General features: G+C 41.3%; 1 protein-coding gene across 1 annotated transcript; it reads right to left on the bottom strand.

Moving 5' to 3' along the window:
• Nucleotides 1-223: 223 nt before the first annotated feature.
• Nucleotides 224-13,881, bottom strand: LOC121533270 (phosphoribosyl pyrophosphate synthase-associated protein 1-like). The gene is made up of 9 exons (XM_045205278.1): nt 13,701-13,881; nt 10,471-10,537; nt 6,071-6,243; nt 4,438-4,553; nt 4,221-4,276; nt 3,957-4,111; nt 1,498-1,568; nt 1,084-1,230; nt 224-727 (listed from the first exon to the last, which is right to left on the bottom strand). Exons 1-9 carry the CDS (start codon nt 13,864-13,866, stop codon nt 569-571), a joined length of 1,110 nt encoding a protein of 369 aa, XP_045061213.1. The 5' UTR covers nt 13,867-13,881; the 3' UTR covers nt 224-568.
• Between the last annotated feature and the right edge of the window lie 4,830 nt (nt 13,882-18,711).

Below are 18,711 nucleotides of genomic sequence, written 5' to 3'. Positions count from 1 at the left end.
ATCGGTATCTGTGACTAAAATAGGCATTGCCACTTGTTACAATACTGCGCTATAGTTCAATGGCTGCGAAGGGTTTTGGGCCATAGGTAAGCATGTAACTACTAGCTAATTCAGTAACCGTTCTGACTCAGTAACCTTTCAAAACAGACTAACCATGTACCAGTCTTGTTTAAAAGTTTGTCATAGAGTACAATATTGGAGTTCAATGGATCACGAATACATATCCATCCAAAAGGCTTTATTAACCAAATGCTATGCTGCAGTGAACACTGAAAAATTGCATACAATACACACACTGTAGGATTAAATTAATCCAAGATATATCGGTGCTGTTCGTGCTTTCTGAGAGTCTATATGGGTGATGTGTATTTACCATGTACATAGTGTAGCAGAGTACAGTAAAGGACTAGTGGTATGCATGAACAGTAGACATTAAGAGACATTAAGAATGCAAGAAAAAAATATAAACATAGGAAGTTAACTAGAATGAAAAGAAACAAGTGCCTATGTAACAGAGTTGAACATTCTTGGTCTCATTGTGTGTGTACACTGTATTTGTGCGTGTAGCTCAGTCATCTACTGTGATGTTACGGAACAGGTAAGCCATGGACTCTCCGTTGTGGATGCGTCGGATGGCCTCGGCCAGGATCATACTGACGTCCACTGTCTTGATCTTGGGACACTGGAGCTTCTGTACCTCATGAGGGACTGTATTGGTTACCACCACCTGGGGAGGGGCACAATGACACAAAATGGAGAGCCAGGTTACAGCAGGGACTATGTTTAAGAATGCCCTCTGAATTATTCAGCCCCCATTGGAAAACAGCAGTGTATTCGAAGGGTTTTTTGAGTATGCATTGCATATAACTGTATTTGGGTATCGGTTTGTGCACTTACCTTTTTAAGAAAGCATAGATTTGTTTGATTTATCCAGCAAATAAGACATAATTCCAACCTTGAGCTGCTTCACATATCGGAGCAGCAGACTACTTACAATAATTGTCAGTTGTGTTGATGTTAGAAAAGACATCCATCTTGCGCTTAATAAAAACCTGTGAGTGCGGCTTGTGTCCTTTGTCTTACCTCATCGATGGCGGACTCCTCTATGAGCCGTGGGGCCTCTGCTGAGAGCAGGCCGTGTGTCGCCATAATGTAGATCTTATAGGCCCCTCTCTCTTTCAGAATCTCAGCGGCCGCCACAAAGTCCTCCACGTCGTCTATGATGTCATCCTGAGAGAGGGAAACGACAAGAAAGGAAGGACTTAGAACAAAATAACAACAGTTATTAGAGTCTAACTAAATAAACCACTAGCGCTGTATCATACAGTATGTCCAAATACATCTTACATGAGGACTTCCTCAGAACAGTGAGAGTGAAACTTCAATAGTTTATATAACACTTTAATCTTGCTTATTAGCAATAGCTTGGACAATGCAGTTTTTTGTCCCATAGGGGTTATAGTTGAATAGAATTGAGAAAGACTATCAAATTCTTACAACAATGATAGCGATGCGGCCTCCCACATCTCCCACTACAGTTATAGGTGGTTTCTCCTTGGCCATCATTACTGAAAGAGAAAAAGAGAGAGATTTATCATTACTTTCAAAACAGTGGTGCAGACAAAAAAATACATTAAAGTTATTGGGAGAGGAGATTGAGTAAGAAGGGATCAAGTTCAACACCTGCAAAAATCATGCAAGACAGCTCTAACTCAATGTCCACAGTCTACCACAGCCGCTACAGTATAATCCTGAAAACTCAATATTTTGACAAATGGACAACTAGGTTAAATTACCCCATTTAGGTCATTATAATTTTTGATTTGGTGTAAGTATAGGGCAGCTTCAGGCATATTGTGATGGTAGCAACACATGGCTCATGTGTATAGAGCTGTCTTCCTTCCCACAAATACAACATCTGGTTTGGGATTTAGGGATCCACACAGCAACCCCATGCCAAATCATAACCAACTTCAAACCAGTTTCCTCAACGTCAGCCCAGCGGCGTCCAACCAGATGTCTGCGTATTTAAAAACTCTCAGGGTTGAACATCATGAGGCTCTACTTGGAACTCCGAGGTGTTGACATAGCAACAAAATTATTTTCTTAAAATAAATAGATTTTTTAAGGCTGGGGGGGGGGGGGATTTGAGTTTTTAAATTGTGGTCCTCTGTAGCTCAGCTGGTAGAGCACGGCGCTTGTAACGCCAAGGTAGTGGGTTCGATCCCCGGGACCACCCATACACAAAAATGTATGCACGCATGACTGTAAGTCGCTTTGGATAAAAGCGTCTGCTAAATGGCATATTATTATATTATTATAAATAAACAACTAGGAATTGATCAAGAAAAAGGATGCAGGAGAACCCAACCAAGCTTGTCATCATGCCTCATTCGGCCTCTTGAGGTGCTTGCAATGTTTCCTTCATTTTTATTTTATTTTTACTCAAACCCCCGCGTCTGTTTGACCCCTCCCCCCCATCTAAACACTTAACTGAGATTTTCACAAAGGGGAATTTAGAAATGCAGTCCTAGTAGAAATGGAAAGTCCCTCAGTAGACATCAACATTACATGCAGGCAGGTATAAGGCGATCGCAGATAGTATTGCAGGATGGGGGTTAGAGGAAGAGAGAGTGGAGCATGATGGTCGTACTTGGGAGCTCTATGCCTGGGAATGGAGCCTGGTGCCTCCCCGTGTCTTCAAAAGATAAATGGTATACGTTAACACTGTCATATACAGAGAAATATAAAATAGACAGACAGACGCAGCATACCGACAGACAACTCCAGAACTTAAGACAGGCTTTCTGGTCCTATTTATCCAAGGAATACAATAAAATAAGGTTTAATATAAAGATTAAAGGTGTCACTTTGCTCCGTATCTGAATTTAGCTGCTGTTTTGATAAAGGGAGACCAACCCTGTTCCTGTATAAAGGAGGGGAGAAATGGAGAGAAGTACGAGAGAAAATAAATAGTCGCTGTATAAAAGGAGGGAAAAAAAGAGGGTGAGAAGAGAAATCCAGAGGCTGTGTGGAGGAGAGGGGAATGAAGAGGAGGGTAGAGGGGATGCCTGTTATTGCCTGCAGTATTTCTCAGGCATCTGCAGTAGTGTCAGGCTCCTGAGAAGGAGTGCTTTGCTGCTGAACCAACACATACTACAGCCCTGACTGGCTGAACACTCCAGTTGTACACTGTCAGCATGAGGACAATGTGTGGAGGTCCTCTTTGCTACTGGTGCCTTAGGGCATTCAGGGCTGGATATTCTTACAGCATTTCTGTGACAAATGGATTTGTAAAAATAACTTTCACTGGGTTATGGGTTGTTATTTGGACAGATTACCACTTTCAGTCCATAAATGTAAAATACAGTTTGTTTTCTGTAAATACTGTTCCATTATATCTCTGTAAAGCCTCACTTTGACCCAATGCCATGTTTTACAGTGTCTCTATAAATGGATAGGATCAGAGTCTGGGTGTACGTGCATTCACAAGTGTATGCATGCTACACGGGAGACTCATCCCAGTGCCGTCTACTCCCCATAAGCAGTGGGGGTTTAACCCTGCGGCTCAGGCTCATTAACTCTCCACGGATTCATCTGATAGAGTCGGGGCTCAACTCATCCTGACACTAGTGGTTACATAAACCAGCACTCTGCTGACTAGGCAGATTACTACATACATGAGGAGAGCAACACCTCAAATATGTTTGCGGAATATGCTTTGTAGACTGTGGGTGATGGACAGGTTGAAGAGCAGTAACACTGATTTGTGTATGTTAGGGTCAAAGGCAGGGGTATTTCCTAGTGGTTGTGTGTGTGTGTGTGTGTGTGTGTGTGTGTGTGTGTGTGTGTGTGTGTGTGTGTGTGTGTGTGTGTGTGTGTGTGTGTGTGTGTGTGTGTGTGTGTGTGTGTGTGTGTGTGTGTGTACACGCATATGCGTGTCAGGGGTCTCTTACATGGCAGCTCCAGACCAGGGTGGCCAGAGGTGGTGCGTCCTGAAGAAAGTGGAGGGGGAGAGTGTCTGCCGTCGGCCATGTCAGACTCTGAACACTGGGCCTCCCCATGCATCACCGCCAGGCCCAGCCGCAGCCTCTCAGCATAGGACTGAGCTCTGGAACAAACACACACACAAAATGATTTAAATACATACAAGCAAACATAAATCACAATCACATCATTCACCATCTATCTTGCTGGAAAACTCCCAACCTTTATGTTACCTCTTGGCCGCCGAAGGGGACTTTGCAACGATAATGGCATTTCTGTAGTCTGGAATCTAGAAAGAGGGAGACAGTTTTTGGTAACAAATAAACATTATCCAACATGATTTCACAGTTCAACACCACATTAAAACTAAACTCTAGTCAACAAATACATCTAGATAATGATTGAGATGATACAAGAGACTGAAGAGGATTCTGAGTAATGTAGTCTCACCTCCTCCTGGATGTACTGTAGCAGGAAGGGGGAGGCACGCAGGTTATCAACGGGGAAACTGAAGAAGCCCTGGATCTCCTTCTGGTGTAGGTCCATGGTGATGATGTGAGTTAGCCCTGTGACAACACCAGTGGGTCAAGCAACACCCTAGCTAGACCGGCTGGTGCGTATGTCCATGCGGCCATGATCATTGTCCATCCCCACCAGACACGATCATGACACGCAGGTTAAATACCAAAACCAACTGTTAATCAATTATATTAATTTGGAGGAAGGTCAAAACACACATGAAACGTTCATGGACATTTAGCTAGCTAGCTAGCTGTTGCTAGCTAGTTCGTCCTGGGAGATGAACATTGGGTTGTTATTTTACCTGACATGCATATGGTCCTCTTTTTAGCTGGTTCTTTGTATAATTTATGTCCCGAAGTCATATAAAATTGTGTTTCTCTACTCCGACAATTAATCCACAGACAAAAAGGGAAAACTAATTAGTTAATTTGTTGTTAGTTAGTTAGTTATCTTTGCTTAGTCTCTTTCGTTCGTCGTTGAAGCACCCACGTGGGTTTGTATCCTCATGAAAACCAAACAAAGTTCTATTTTAGCGTTCGGCAACGCAGACGCTCGTTGACACGCGAGCAATGTGGATGAAATTGAATAACATGCGTGTACATTTATTTTGCAATGCTCGCGCATGTAACATGGCCGGTCTAGTCAGGGTGTTAGCTTTTGCATGGTGATACATTAAGCGTTCCCCTACTAAAATACCATATATGACCGTTCGCTTTTCTGCTAGCTGTACGTGGTGACAGAGTTGATGGACTTGTTATGGTGTAACGTTACCCAACCTGGTGTCAGAGCATTTCGCATTATTATGTCTGTAAATCCAAGACACTCCATTTAGTATGATATGTTACGTTTCGTACGATATGTTATAAATTACAATTTGTATTATATGTTACGAATTTGCGAAACGTACGTGTTACGAATTTCAAAACAGTAGTATGTTACGAATTTGCAAGACGTATGATACGGTTAAGGTTAGCTAAAAGGGTTAAGGTTAGGGTTAGCTAAAAGGGTTAAGGTTAGGGAAAGGGTTAGCTAACATGCTAAGTAGTTGCAAATGAGCTAAAAGTAGTAAGTAGTTGAAAATTTGCTAATTAGCTCACATGCTAAAGTTGTCCGGGATGAGATTCGAACTCGCAATCTTTGGGTTGCTAGATGTTCGTCTTATAAGCCCACCCACCCTACTTTCATGTTTGCCTTCAGTAATCATCTGTCTTATGTAACCATTCCATACGTAACATATTATGCCATTTTGAGTGTCCCGGATTTACATTTACTATGTTACGTCTAGTCTATGAGACCAGGCTGCGTTACCTCACAGTATTTTTTTAATATATTTTTTTTCAAGCCTCATTCCTAGAGGTCTATACAGGGTTGGCATCTTGCCAACAATATGTCAATGGTAATAGCTACGCCTATAACTCCTACCATTTGTGTACAACTTAACTTAGCAGTGTTTTAAACTACCTTTCTACAACATCGTAACCGACTATGCAAAAACATCATTCTTGGTATCACAACAATGAGAAAATCACATGATGCATACAGTAACCATATAGTATCATACCAGCTTTAGCGAGCATGGAGGCCAGCAGCTTGCAGACAATGGATCCCCTCTTCCTCATCTTGCACTGCTTGCTGTAAGGGAAGTAGGGGATGACCCCAATGATGTTCTTGGCACAGTTAGTCTTGAGGGCGTAGGCCATGACCAGCAGCTCCATGATGGCCGTGTTCACGTCTCTGGGTAGGACAAAATAACCATTCAAGAGGCAATGGAGACAGATGAATAGAGATAAGATAATGTAATAAGATAAGCAAGAGTGAGATAAAGTAGTTATTGTAGATATTTCAGTAAACTGACAGGGTATAAAATTCAAGATGTCGGCGCATCTTAAGACCACATTAGCCCACAGAGCGTTCGCTCTGGGAGTTAACACTCGTCTTTGTTGAAACACACTCACTACAGATTTAAGTGAGTGAGTCTATGACGCTAGTCAGTATCCTACAATGTTAACTTACTTGACTACGTGCCCATTGTCCTGGCACTATCGCCGCATCGTAAGACAAGACGTTGGGCACCACCCTAATAGTCGTTCCCTAAACTCTGAAGTATAACCTTGAAAGCTACGGGCATTTCTTAATAATTAAGCCTCTCAAGATCGTATCGAATAATGACTCCATTGTTGTATGGGAATCAGCCTGTTCATGAGAGAAGCAGAGGCAAACTTTGTTGGGGACTTGATGCACTTTTATTAACACTATAATTAGTAATCAAAGATAATGTCTTATTACTTAACTAATACAAAGAGTGCAATGACGTAGTGCCAGAGTAGATTTGGCCTAGGCATCCTCCTGAAACAGCAGAGCCAACAACAATCATAAAAGGGCAACTCTGAACCCCAATTTCACCCTTTGCCCAACCCCTTCAAATGTTCTAAAAATGCATTCAGGCTAGAAGTTGTGGGTGGGGGGAATTACTCATAAATATTCATTTTGCGGTGGGTAAACGTTTTAACACCTGATCCCAACACTTTTTCACTAAAGCATACTCTGATAATAAAATGATGTGCGTTGTGAGCTAATACATCTCTGGACAGTTAGCTCACAGTGGTTAGCACCAAGTGCCTGACATCTATTGCCACTTGCAGGGTAAATTGGAATCCACCTTGGGGTGCAAATTTTTTTCTTTTTATGTGGACTCACATTTATTGCAGTACTGTGTTGGGAAGAAAAATGCAATAATCACCTTAAAATGATGATTAGGGGCTCAATTCAATCCAACCTGTACTGCATTATTTATGCAGTAGCTCTTTTTACAATTGTCAAATTAACTCAGATTGGTCTTGGGTACCAGGGCCGACCCGCTCATTAGGCAGGATTAGGCACCCGCCTATGGTGGCAGATTGACTAGGGTAGGGCGGCATTTTCTGAGCTAAACTGACCAAGACTCAGCTCCAACGCACACATGAAACCTCACATAATTATTTCTGCCCAAAAACAATGACAATTTCTCTCAACCTGAGGTCAATGGGCTTTTAAGGTGAGCGCTGATGCTGACCTATGATAAGCAGTGCCCACTCTCACATTCCCAGTGCGCCTCTCCAGGGTGCTGTTGGAGAGACGCATCGCTGTGGCGTTCCACCAACATTCCATCAAAATGTTTTACATAAATCATGTAGCAGATATAGCATATGGTAGAAAGTGTGTGTGGCCTTTTCTGTAACCTACAGGCTGGAGATAAAATGTACGACAATATGAGACTGACACTTTTTACATCATGCAGGTTTCTCCGATCAAATAACCTAACCTAAATGGTGCCCAATCAAATAAAAAATGCACTAACATATTAAGAAACAACATATCATAAAAACAGGACAGGTCAAAGTAAAATATGGAATGAACAATCAGGCTATTCACAACTGCTGTCCAGGACTTTCATCCCGTGGGCTAAATTTCAAATTGTCCAACTGGCCCTGTTGGGTATAGTATAAAACCCTACAACTTCAACCAGAGATAAATATTGTAAATAAAGGATTTGAAATAAAAATGAATATCTGTCCCATGTGGGATTAGAACTCACAACCATTGAACTATGAGCCACCAATTAGTCATAGCATTTGGGAGAAAATATGAGTTGACATGGCCACCATTGTCACCTATTTCTTGTTACGATGGATATAGCTACGAATATAAACGTATAATCCTCCATGGTTTTTTTTCTACGTAAAAGCACAAATGTGTATGAAACGGTAAGCAAAAACATTGAATTTGGTCATATGTGGAAATGTGCCTTATTGCCTTTTGACTTTTGTTTAACGTCAGTAGTCTGTTCAAGGAATCATCATGCAAAATATTGTCATGACTCTTTCCTTGGTGAGGATCAAAGGTGCCAGATCAGCTTGGCAAATGGCTGACAGATAGCCAGACCCCAGTTGGGACGGTTTTATGACTCAACACCCTGTCATAAATAGTTTGCAGAAAAGGACTCCTTTTGGTCTCTAGTATGGGAAGACAGATTTTCATTGTTCCAGAGACTCTTTGCCGCCTAAAAACTATTACGTTAATAAAAGTGGACACTGGAACATTATTCCTGATCTCCAAATGTTTGGAATGATCAGTGGGGACCTAAAGAATAATCATGCCATATTGTTTATTAGTTTGTGATGTTATTAAGGATGTTATAACAGAATAACTCATTCTGAAAGTGTACACGTTCTATTTATCAAGTCTACATCTAAATGTTGTATAAAATATATGCTTAAGTATGAGAGTATTTTGGTGAAGATAGGAATGTGATATTAGTTACAAATGGTTGAACCTCTACAGACCAGCCGAGGTGCAGCAGAAGCTGAACGTTACAAATGGTTGACACTAAGACCAGAAAAAGTGAGACGGTAAGTCCATACGTTTGAAATGGTGAAACTTTGAAACTCTCAATCTCTACACAAGAAGAAACTCACTAGACCGCAGCATTACCAATCTGCAGCTGACATGTAAAGTAGTCGAGAACATTTGACTAAAAACACGAGATGGAAAGGACAATCTCATCTCAGACAACCGTTTGTACATCTGAAGTACCAATTCTAACAACCAATTCACTACTAGAGAAGCTCTACAAAAGGACATTCTGACCTCTAGTGGACAAACCAGAGCCTTACACCCATCGACACCTTCCCCATAGGAGTGATTGTTTCAACAGAGAGAGGACGGAGAACACATTCTACATGTAAATACATTGCATTTCTTACCCAAACTGGTGGTTAGGGTGCTAAGTATTCTGATTACCGTGAGCGTAGTTTCCAAATGTATGTACGATAAGTTTGACTCTTTGTCCCCCTCTCCCTCCTTCTATTGACTCCTCCCTTTTTGATAATCAAGCAGTCATGCCGTTAGTCCACTAGGGACTTTTCTCATGTATTAAGTATGTATGTATTCTATGTTATTATTTAGTTAGCTAGTAAATAAATAAGCCAATTTGTGTATTGCTACCTCATAAGGTCAGGGTTCTTGCAGGTTCAAGGATTATGCAACGTTCAGAATGAGACTGATGAGTTAATGATTAATAAGTGACTGTTATCAATATATAAACACACACACACACACACACACACACACACATACATATATACACACATATACATATATTTATCTTCCAAGAGTTTAATTTGGGAGATGGTAACTCGTTAAACAACTTATTCCGTGGTGCCCCAAATTCCTGAGTTAATTGTTACATTATTAATTTAAAAGAGTAACAATTAAACATAGTTAATTGATTTGACAAATAACAGTCATCACATTAATGCAAGTCACATCACAACAATATATTGGCACACTCCACTTACCAAGACCATTGCCAAATAAGGCGTGCTGTCACCTGCTTTTATAGTGAGCCTTGAGGTGGTACCACTCAGCACATCTAGAAGGGAGTGTATTTCATACCAAACCCCTCCCTTGAGATGGCGAAGAGGCACCTTCTCAAGGTGCCATCTTGAAATTACGATTTCAAATGGTAGAGTTAAACCGTGAGGGGCAAAAAGAGCTAGATTTCCTACTAAAATACCTAAATATATCACTTTTGCAACGAACTGTCAAAATTAAGACCAGAATTGATGTATTTCACTATAAATAAGCCTATTAAAATCTGGTTTTCAATGAAAAATAAATAAAAAGTTCAGGAAAGTTACTTTTTAAAGCCAACACAAAAGGTCAGTGCCCCCTTGCTGGCTGTTCATATTGCAATCTCACTTTACCAGGCAGCTCCTGCCAACCAATGAATGACATAACCACTGGATGAAAATATGTAAAGTGGCAGACAGACAGTCTGCCTAATCTCACAAGGGAATACTTTTACTTTCCTCTCATCTAGTTTCTAATGAAGGTTGATGCATTTGGTTCTGTGGTGAAACTGCATATCCAACCAACTAGAATATACACACACTCAATTCAGACGCATTGGAATCCGCTCACCTTGGAATGGTCTGAATGATAAAGATGTCTTGACCACGAACAGACTCTTTTACATCCACCCTGGTTTCTGTAAATAAAAAAAGAAGCAAATCAGTTCCAGGAGCAAGTAACCCCACAAAAAATGTCTGCAGCATTGAAGGTCCCCAAGAACAGTGGCCTCCATCATTCTTAAAAGGAAGAAGTTTGGAACCACCAAGACTCTTCCTAAAGCTGGCCGCCCAGCCAAACTGAGCAATCGGGGGAGAAGGGCCTTGGTCAGGGAGGTGACAACGCAGGAGTGGCTTTGGGACAAGTCTCTGAATGTCCTTGAGTGGCCCAGCCAGAGCCCAGACTTGAACCCGACCTAACATCTCTGGAGAGACCTGAAAATAGCTGTGCAGCGAGGGTCTGAATACTTATGTAAATGTGATATTTCTGTTTTAGTTTTTTTATACATTTGCAAAAATGTCTAAAAACCTTTTTTTGCTTTGTCATTATGGGGTATTGTGTGTACATTGATGATGGGAAAAAAAAACTATGTAATCAATTTTAGAATAAGGCTTTAACGTAACAAAATGTGGAAAAAGTCAAGGGGTCTGAATACTTTCCGAATGCACTGTATACCAGGGATATTCAACCAGAGCCTGCTGGTTTTCTGTTCTACCTGATCATTAATTGCACACACCTGGTGTCCCAGGTCTAAATCAGTTCCTGATTAAAAGGGGAACAATGAAAAGATGCAGTGGAACTGGCTTCGAGGTCCAGAGTTGAGTTTGAGGGATCTATACTATAGTGCTATAGTAGGCCTATAGATTATATATACACTTAGTGTACAAAACATGAAATGACATCTGCTCTTTCCATGACAGACTGACCAGATGAAAGCTATGATCACTTATTGATGTCACTTGTTAAATCCACTTCAAATCAGTGTAGATGAAGGGGAGGAGACCGGTTAAAGAAGGATTTTTAAGCCTTGAGACAATTGAGACATGGATTGTGTATGTGCGCCATTCAGAGGGTGAATGGGCAAGACAAAATATTTAAGTGCCTTTGAACAGGGTATGGTAGTGGTACCAGGTGCACCGGTTTGAGTGTGTCAAGAACTGCAACGCTGCTGGGTTTTTCATGCTCAACAGTTTCTTATGTGTATCAAGAATGGGCCAACACCCAAAGGACATCCAGCCAACTTGACACAACTGTGGGAAGCATTGGAGTCAAAGTGGGCCAGCATCCCCGTGGAACGCTTTCGACACCTTGTAGAGTCCATGCCCAACGAATTGAGGCTGTTCTGAGGGCAAAAATGGAGGGGTGCAACTTAATGTGACTAGTTTCAGGAAAACCCCTGTCGCGCGTCACTACTTCACAGGAGAGGTATTTGAATGTAAACATATTTTTTGTTTTTTGGCAGAAATGCCTTCTGGAAATTGAACTTTCAAGTGCCTTAATAACAAACGTGTATGCCATCTGTAAATACGAATAAAATGGTTAAATTACGAGCCTAGTTGGTTTAGCCACGGAAAAAGACAGGAACCTCTCCACTAGCCATGATTGGCTAAGATAATGGATGGGCTGGACATGAGTTTGGATTGGCCTGCCATGTAGCACACTTCTTTCTATAGCATGAGCTGCTCAGTATGTGTAGGTAATCCTTTCGAATGCGGCTTTTTCGAAAGATATCACAAAGAACTGCAAAAGTGTTGCTAATGCTCTCCACTTTCTGGAGGACAGAGTTTTGAAATCTGTGGAATGCCCGGTGGAAGCAGAGTATGATAGCTAAGGAGATTGAGAAAATTCTGGCGTTTGATTGCAAATATGCGGAGGGAGTCAAAAAGAGAACACACAGAAGGCTATTGTATAAAACACCTGTCTCCGAATTACATCTTCAAACTAAGGGCAACCATGGCATCCGTGACTGAGGGAGAAGCGTTCATCCATGTATACGGGTAAGAGAGTCTAGCTAGCCCACATTTTCAGATATTTACAGTTTCTAATTTTGGCAGAAAGTCGATTTCATTGCAAGTTAAATCGTACTGTTAGCTAGCTAGCTAACGTTAGCTGGCTGGCTGGCTAGCTAACATTACGTGTATGATCTGTGTAGTAAAATTATTTGTATCTTAGAGCCTTTTGCATTGCTAGCTATAGCCTAATGTTAGCTAGCTAAATAACATTTAACCTAGTTGGTTAGCTTTAGCTACCTGTAGCTTCATAAAGGATAGTAACGTTATGAGTTGGGATTATGGTTCATTGTTTAGCTAGCTAGCTACGTCTAAACAAAAGACTCCACTGTGCAAGTAACCTTTTCACTGTACCATTTACACCTTCTGTATCCTTTGCATGTGACCTGCACCAAAGTCAAATTAGGATATAACGTTAGGCCAATGAGACAGTGTCCAAGTTCTAAAATTATTTTATTCAGTCACAATCACAACCATAAGCTATTTTCTGTAATTAGCTCACCATTAACTTGTAAATAATGATCTTGTTGTGAGTTTATTTTCCTGTAATAATGAATACAAATTAGCTAACGTTAAGACATTGTCAGCTATATGATATGGTCATTATTTGAACTGGCTTGTCAGATAACAAGCTAGAAACTAACCAAAACATTGTTTAGAAAGTTGCTTTTAGTTGTCTGGTTTGCTAAACAGATAGGTTTATTGGTGTTAAAATACACCAATTCTGCTATTTTGGACCACCAGGCTGCTGATGTCATACAGCCTTTCGTTTTTGTGTTTATACTTTTTCATAACGAAAACGACAAGTTAGATGTCGGACGACAATAGAATGTTCATGATGTCACTGCGACAACTGTATACAGACATGTCAATAGACGTAGTATAAACCTTTAGTCTTTAAATCTTTGGTTGTTTAGTACACTAGTCACTCGGTTTAGCACAGGGCCTCACATGGCTTAAGAGGGTGTGAATGATCCTGAATGGGTGTAGACAAAGAAGAGCTCTCCAATAGGTGTACCAAAACGTTCAACAGCCATTTTCTCAAAAGTGGGGTTATAAGTTTATCAACTTTCAATGCAGAAATACTTTCCCATTATTCCTCAACTGTAGTGTATGATATACCATTTTCTAGCTCGGAGTCTCTACTTTTATACAATGTAAAAAACACAATTTCACATTTTGCCACATAAGACCGAATCAAGCCGGTCGTTCACATATTAGAAAGGTGTACCTAATTTTTTGTACACTCAGTGTATACTGTATGACGTTGAAAGGGATAACCTGGCATCTCACCTCTGTTGGACTCTTGGTAAACAACTGACTTTCCCAACTCTACGCCAAGCCGTCTGCAAGGAGAGAAGGAAGGTGTTAGAGTAAATAAACAAAAACGCACACAACTAATCGTCCACACACAGGAGGAATGCCCGCCTTGTGAGTAACTAGCCCAACTGTCATCCATTATTATTAATAATCCACTATTATTATTAATAATAAATAATCATTCTTATTAATATTATTGTTATCCATTATTAATAAATTATTATTGTGTGGGTGCTTATATTTGTCCTATTTCACATGTGAAAGTGTGTATTATGCACGTGTGAATTGGAAACTCTGAGACACCCACAGAGAGTGGGGTCACACCCAGGGTCTGCCATTATCAACGACGACCCTGTAGCATTTAAGGCTAAGCGCCTAGCTCATGGGCACATCGGCAGATTTTTCACCTTTTTCAGCATAGGGAATCGAATCAGCGACATTTGTTACTGGCCCAACACTAATCACTAGGCTACTTAACTAGTCCACTCTCGTTTCTTAAATGCCCTGACCGTCCAAAAACATGAGTGAGAATGGCAAAGTGAGTGGTTTATGACATGGCTACTCCCCATCTGCTAATGTGAAAACACTGATAACATGCTACTATGGATACTCAACTCAAGTGCTTTAGGCCCTATTCCCACTACGAGAGATGGAGAGTCTGAGCAGCAGAGTGGCGAAAGAGATTTCTACTTTTCAATTCACATTACATCCTTGCCTTACCTTACCTTGTGGCTGGCAAAGCGACATTCTTGATCCGCAGCTCAAATTGACCGTAAATATCATATTAAAACATATTACAAAATGGAATAATGCAACCATCCATATTTCTATTGTTATTATTGATATAGTCAGACTAAATTAATTGCAATACACTGGTCTCAAATATACTACATGACCAAAAGTATGTGGACACCTGCTCGTCGAACATCTCATTCCAACATCATGGGCATTAATATGAGGTTGGTTCCCCCTTTGCTGCTATAACAGCCTCCACTCTTCTGGGTGGCTTGCAGTCGGCCTTCAGGCCTGGCTTGCAGTCGGCGTTCCAATTCATCCCAAAGGTGTTCGATGGGGTTGAGGTCAGGGCTCTGTGAAGGCCAGTCAAGTTCTTCCACACCGATCTCGACAAACCATTTCTGTATGGACCTCGCTTTGTGCACGGGGGCATTGTCATGCTGAAACAGGAAAGGGTCTTCCCAAAACTTTTGCCAAAGTTGGAAGCACAAACCCAGATTCGTCCGTCAGACTGCCAGATGGTGAATTGATTCCACATCAGAGAACGCGTTTCCACTGCTCCAGAGTCCAATGGTGGCAAGCTTTATACCACCCCAGCTGACTCTTGGCATTGCGCATGGTGATCTTAAGCTTGTGTGTGGCTGCTCGGCCATGGAAACCCATTTCATGAAGCTCCCAACGAACAGTTATTGTGTTGACGTTGCTTCCAGAGGCAGTTGGAACTCGGTAGCGAATGTTGCAACCGAGGACAGGCAATTTTTGCGTGCTATGCGCTTCAGCACTAGGCGGTCCTGTTCTGTGAGCTTGTGTAGCCTACCACTTCGCGGCTGAGCCGTTGTTGCTCCTAGATGTTTCCACTTCACAATAACAGCACTTACAGCTGACCGGGGCAGCTCTAGCAGGGCAGAAATTTGACGAACTGACTTTTTGGAAAGGTCCTATTACGGTGCCACGTTGAAAGTCACTGAGCTCTTCATTAAGGCCATTCTACTGCCAATGTTTGTCTATGGAGATTGCATGGCTGTCTGCTTGATTTTATACACCTGTCAGCAACGGGTGTGGTGGAAATAACCGAATCCACTAATTTGAAGGGGTGTCCACATACTTTTGTATATATTAGCATAACTAGGCTACACAGAACCACACGGTCCCATTGTAAAATTAGGCTTTTCTTCCCATTTTAAAACCTGTCCAAGTGCAACATGCCTAGCTCTGCCCACTGTGGCGTGGCTTACGGAGCGCTCTCTGAAATAAGTGCTCGTATAGTTGTATTCCAATATATTCTCACCACACCGGTGCAAAATTTGTATCTTCCTATAGCAGATCACCGAGACCGCATTTTACATTCATAAACCATGCCGTGGGCCTTCTAAAACTACTCACCATTTGATTACACTTTTCTCAGTCATGTTACCTCATTGACTAGCTAGCTAACAATGTAACTTTAAAAGTATATCCAAACATTTTGGGACAAAGAAAGAAAAGGGATAGCTTCTTCAGGAGATCAATGATCATAGCAATGAATGAATGACAGATCTCTTGTACCTGACATTTTTACAGAGACAGTGTACAATTTTCAATGTAATGCATAACTAGAACAATTGTGCTTTTACACAATGTAGAAACCTAATATTCCACAAATTACCTTGTAATTTCAATGACAGGTATTCGTACCAACCTTTTATAATAAACAAATGTCTTTACAGTGTTACATATTAGTTTCTAGGGCACAACATGTGCTTCAAAAGTACCTAGAATTCATGTAGGCCCAATAAGCTCTCTCAATCAATTAAAACAAATATTATTTTCTGGTGCTCTTAAATTTAATGTGGTGCTCCTAACTTTTCGTAGTGCTCCTAACTGAAAAGTGTTAATTTAGAGCACTGCTGACCAGGCCTCAAATTTCCCAGCAGCATCGACGGCCCTTGTGTGGCCATAATGCCCCCTAAAAAAATCCATGCCTTGTGGCCAAAGTGCTCCTTATTGAATTCCCGAGGTGCCTATTGAAGATGTTAGAAGAACTGTACACATTTACTCATCTTGTTGACTGACGAAAAGTAACGAACAGCAAAAGCACTAACCTATGTCAATCTACTATCCCCACATTACAAAAGTTGACCTATTCTATTGGACAGCTTGTAGTTCTGTGCGAGAAATAAATATTCCAAACAGACTCTGCGACAGTTGTGGGACGACGGATCCCAAATTAATACAACCACTGTACGTAAAAAAATAAAACTTTTAAAATAAATTAGTCTGTTTAGCACAACATTTAGCTTAAAATGTTGATACACTATTAGGCTATTTCTTGACATTATAAGCGCAGCAATGCGCACAGGAAAGTATGCAATAAGTTTGAATGTTCCAAAAATGCAATTAGCTGGAAAACACCGCTCTCCAAAGCACACATCATGGGTTGTTAATATGACTAGGATTGTGTCTTTGGCTGCTGGACTACGAAAGAATGTTGAGAACATGAGAAATACTGGTTTCAATGGCATATGAGGAAGTATTTATGAACGAATCCCCTTAACATTCCTTTGGTCGGAAAGCGGTAAGACATGCCTCATAAAATGACAATTATGTTTAAATAGTTTAAAAATTCACTGCCTCCGCTCAGATTATTATATTTGTCGAACATGACTGTAGTTTAGCCTATATACAGTGGGGAGAACAAGTATTTGATACACTGCCAATTTTGCAGGTTTTCCTACTTACAAAGCATGTAGAGGTCTGTAATTTTTATCATAGGTACACTTCAACTGTGAGAGATGGAATCTAAAACAAAAATCCAGAAAATCACATTGTATGATTTTTAAGTAATTAATTTGCATTTTATTGCATGACATAAGTATTTGATCACCTACCAACCAGTAAGAATTCCAGCTCTCACAGACCAGTTAGTTTTTCTTTAAGAAGCCCTCCTGTTCTCCACTCATTACCTGTATTAACTGCACCTGTTTGAACTCGTTACCTGTATAAAAGACACCTGGCCACACACAAACAGACTCCAACCTCTCCACAATGGCCAAGACCAGAGAGCTGTGTAAGGACATCAGGGATAAAATTGTAGACCTGCACAAGGCTGGGATGGGCTACAGGGCAATAGTCAAGCAGCTTGGTGAGAAGGCAACAACTGTTGGCGCAATTATTAGAAAATGGAAGAAGTTCAAGATGACGGTCAATCACCCTCGGTCTGGGGATCCATGCAAGATCTCACCTCGTGGGGCATCAATGATCATGAGGAAGGTGAGGGATCAGCCCAGAACTACACGGCAGGACCTGGTCAATGACCTGAAGAGAGCTGGGACCACAGTCTCAAAGAAAACCATTAGTAACACACTACGCCGTCATGGATTAAAATCCTGCAGTGCACGCAAGGTCCCCCTGCTCAAGCCAGCACATGTCCAGGCCCGTCTGAAGTTTGCCAATGACCATCTGGATGATCCAGAGGAGGAATGGGAGAAGGTCATGTGGTCTGATGAGACAAAAATATAGCTTTTTGGTCTAAACTCCACTCGCCGTGTTTGGAGGAAGAAGAAGGATGAGTACAACCCCAAGAACACCATCCCAACCGTGAAGCATGGAGGTGGAAACATCATTCTTTGGGGATGCTTTTCTGCAAAGGGGACATGACGACTGCACCGTATTGAGGGGAGGATGGATGGGGCCATGTATCGCGAGATCTTGGCCAACAACCTCCTTCCCTCAGTAAGAGCATTGAAGATGGGTCGTGGCTGGGTCTTCCAGCATGACAACGACCCGAAACACACAGCCAGGGCAACTAAGGAGTGGCTCCGTAAGAAGCATCTCAAGGTCCTGGAGTGGCCTAGCCAGTCTCCAGACCTGAACCCAATAGAAAATCTTTGGAGGGAGCTGAAAGTCCGTATTGCCCAGCGACAGCCCCGAAACCTGAAGGATCTGTATGGAGGAGTGGACCAAAATCCCTGCTGCAGTGTGTGCAAACCTGGTCAAGACCTACAGGAAACGTATGATCTCTGTAATTGCAAACAAAGGTTTCTGTACCAAATATTAAGTTCTGCTTTTCTGATGTATCACATACTTATGTCATGCAATAAAATGCAAATTAATTACTTAAAAATCATACAATGTGATTTTCTGGATTTTTGTTTTAGATTCCGTCTCTCACAGTTGAAGTGTACCTATGATAAAAATTACAGACCTCTACATGCTTTGTAAGTAGGAAAACCTGCAAAATCGGTAGTGTATCAAATACTTGTTCTCCCAC

This window comes from Coregonus clupeaformis, chromosome 20, assembly GCF_020615455.1.
Source record: "Coregonus clupeaformis isolate EN_2021a chromosome 20, ASM2061545v1, whole genome shotgun sequence".
Classification (NCBI taxonomy): Eukaryota; Metazoa; Chordata; class Actinopteri; order Salmoniformes; family Salmonidae; genus Coregonus; species Coregonus clupeaformis.
The sequence above is the reverse complement of the archived record's forward strand: the minus strand, read 5'-3'. Positions and strand labels throughout refer to the sequence as shown.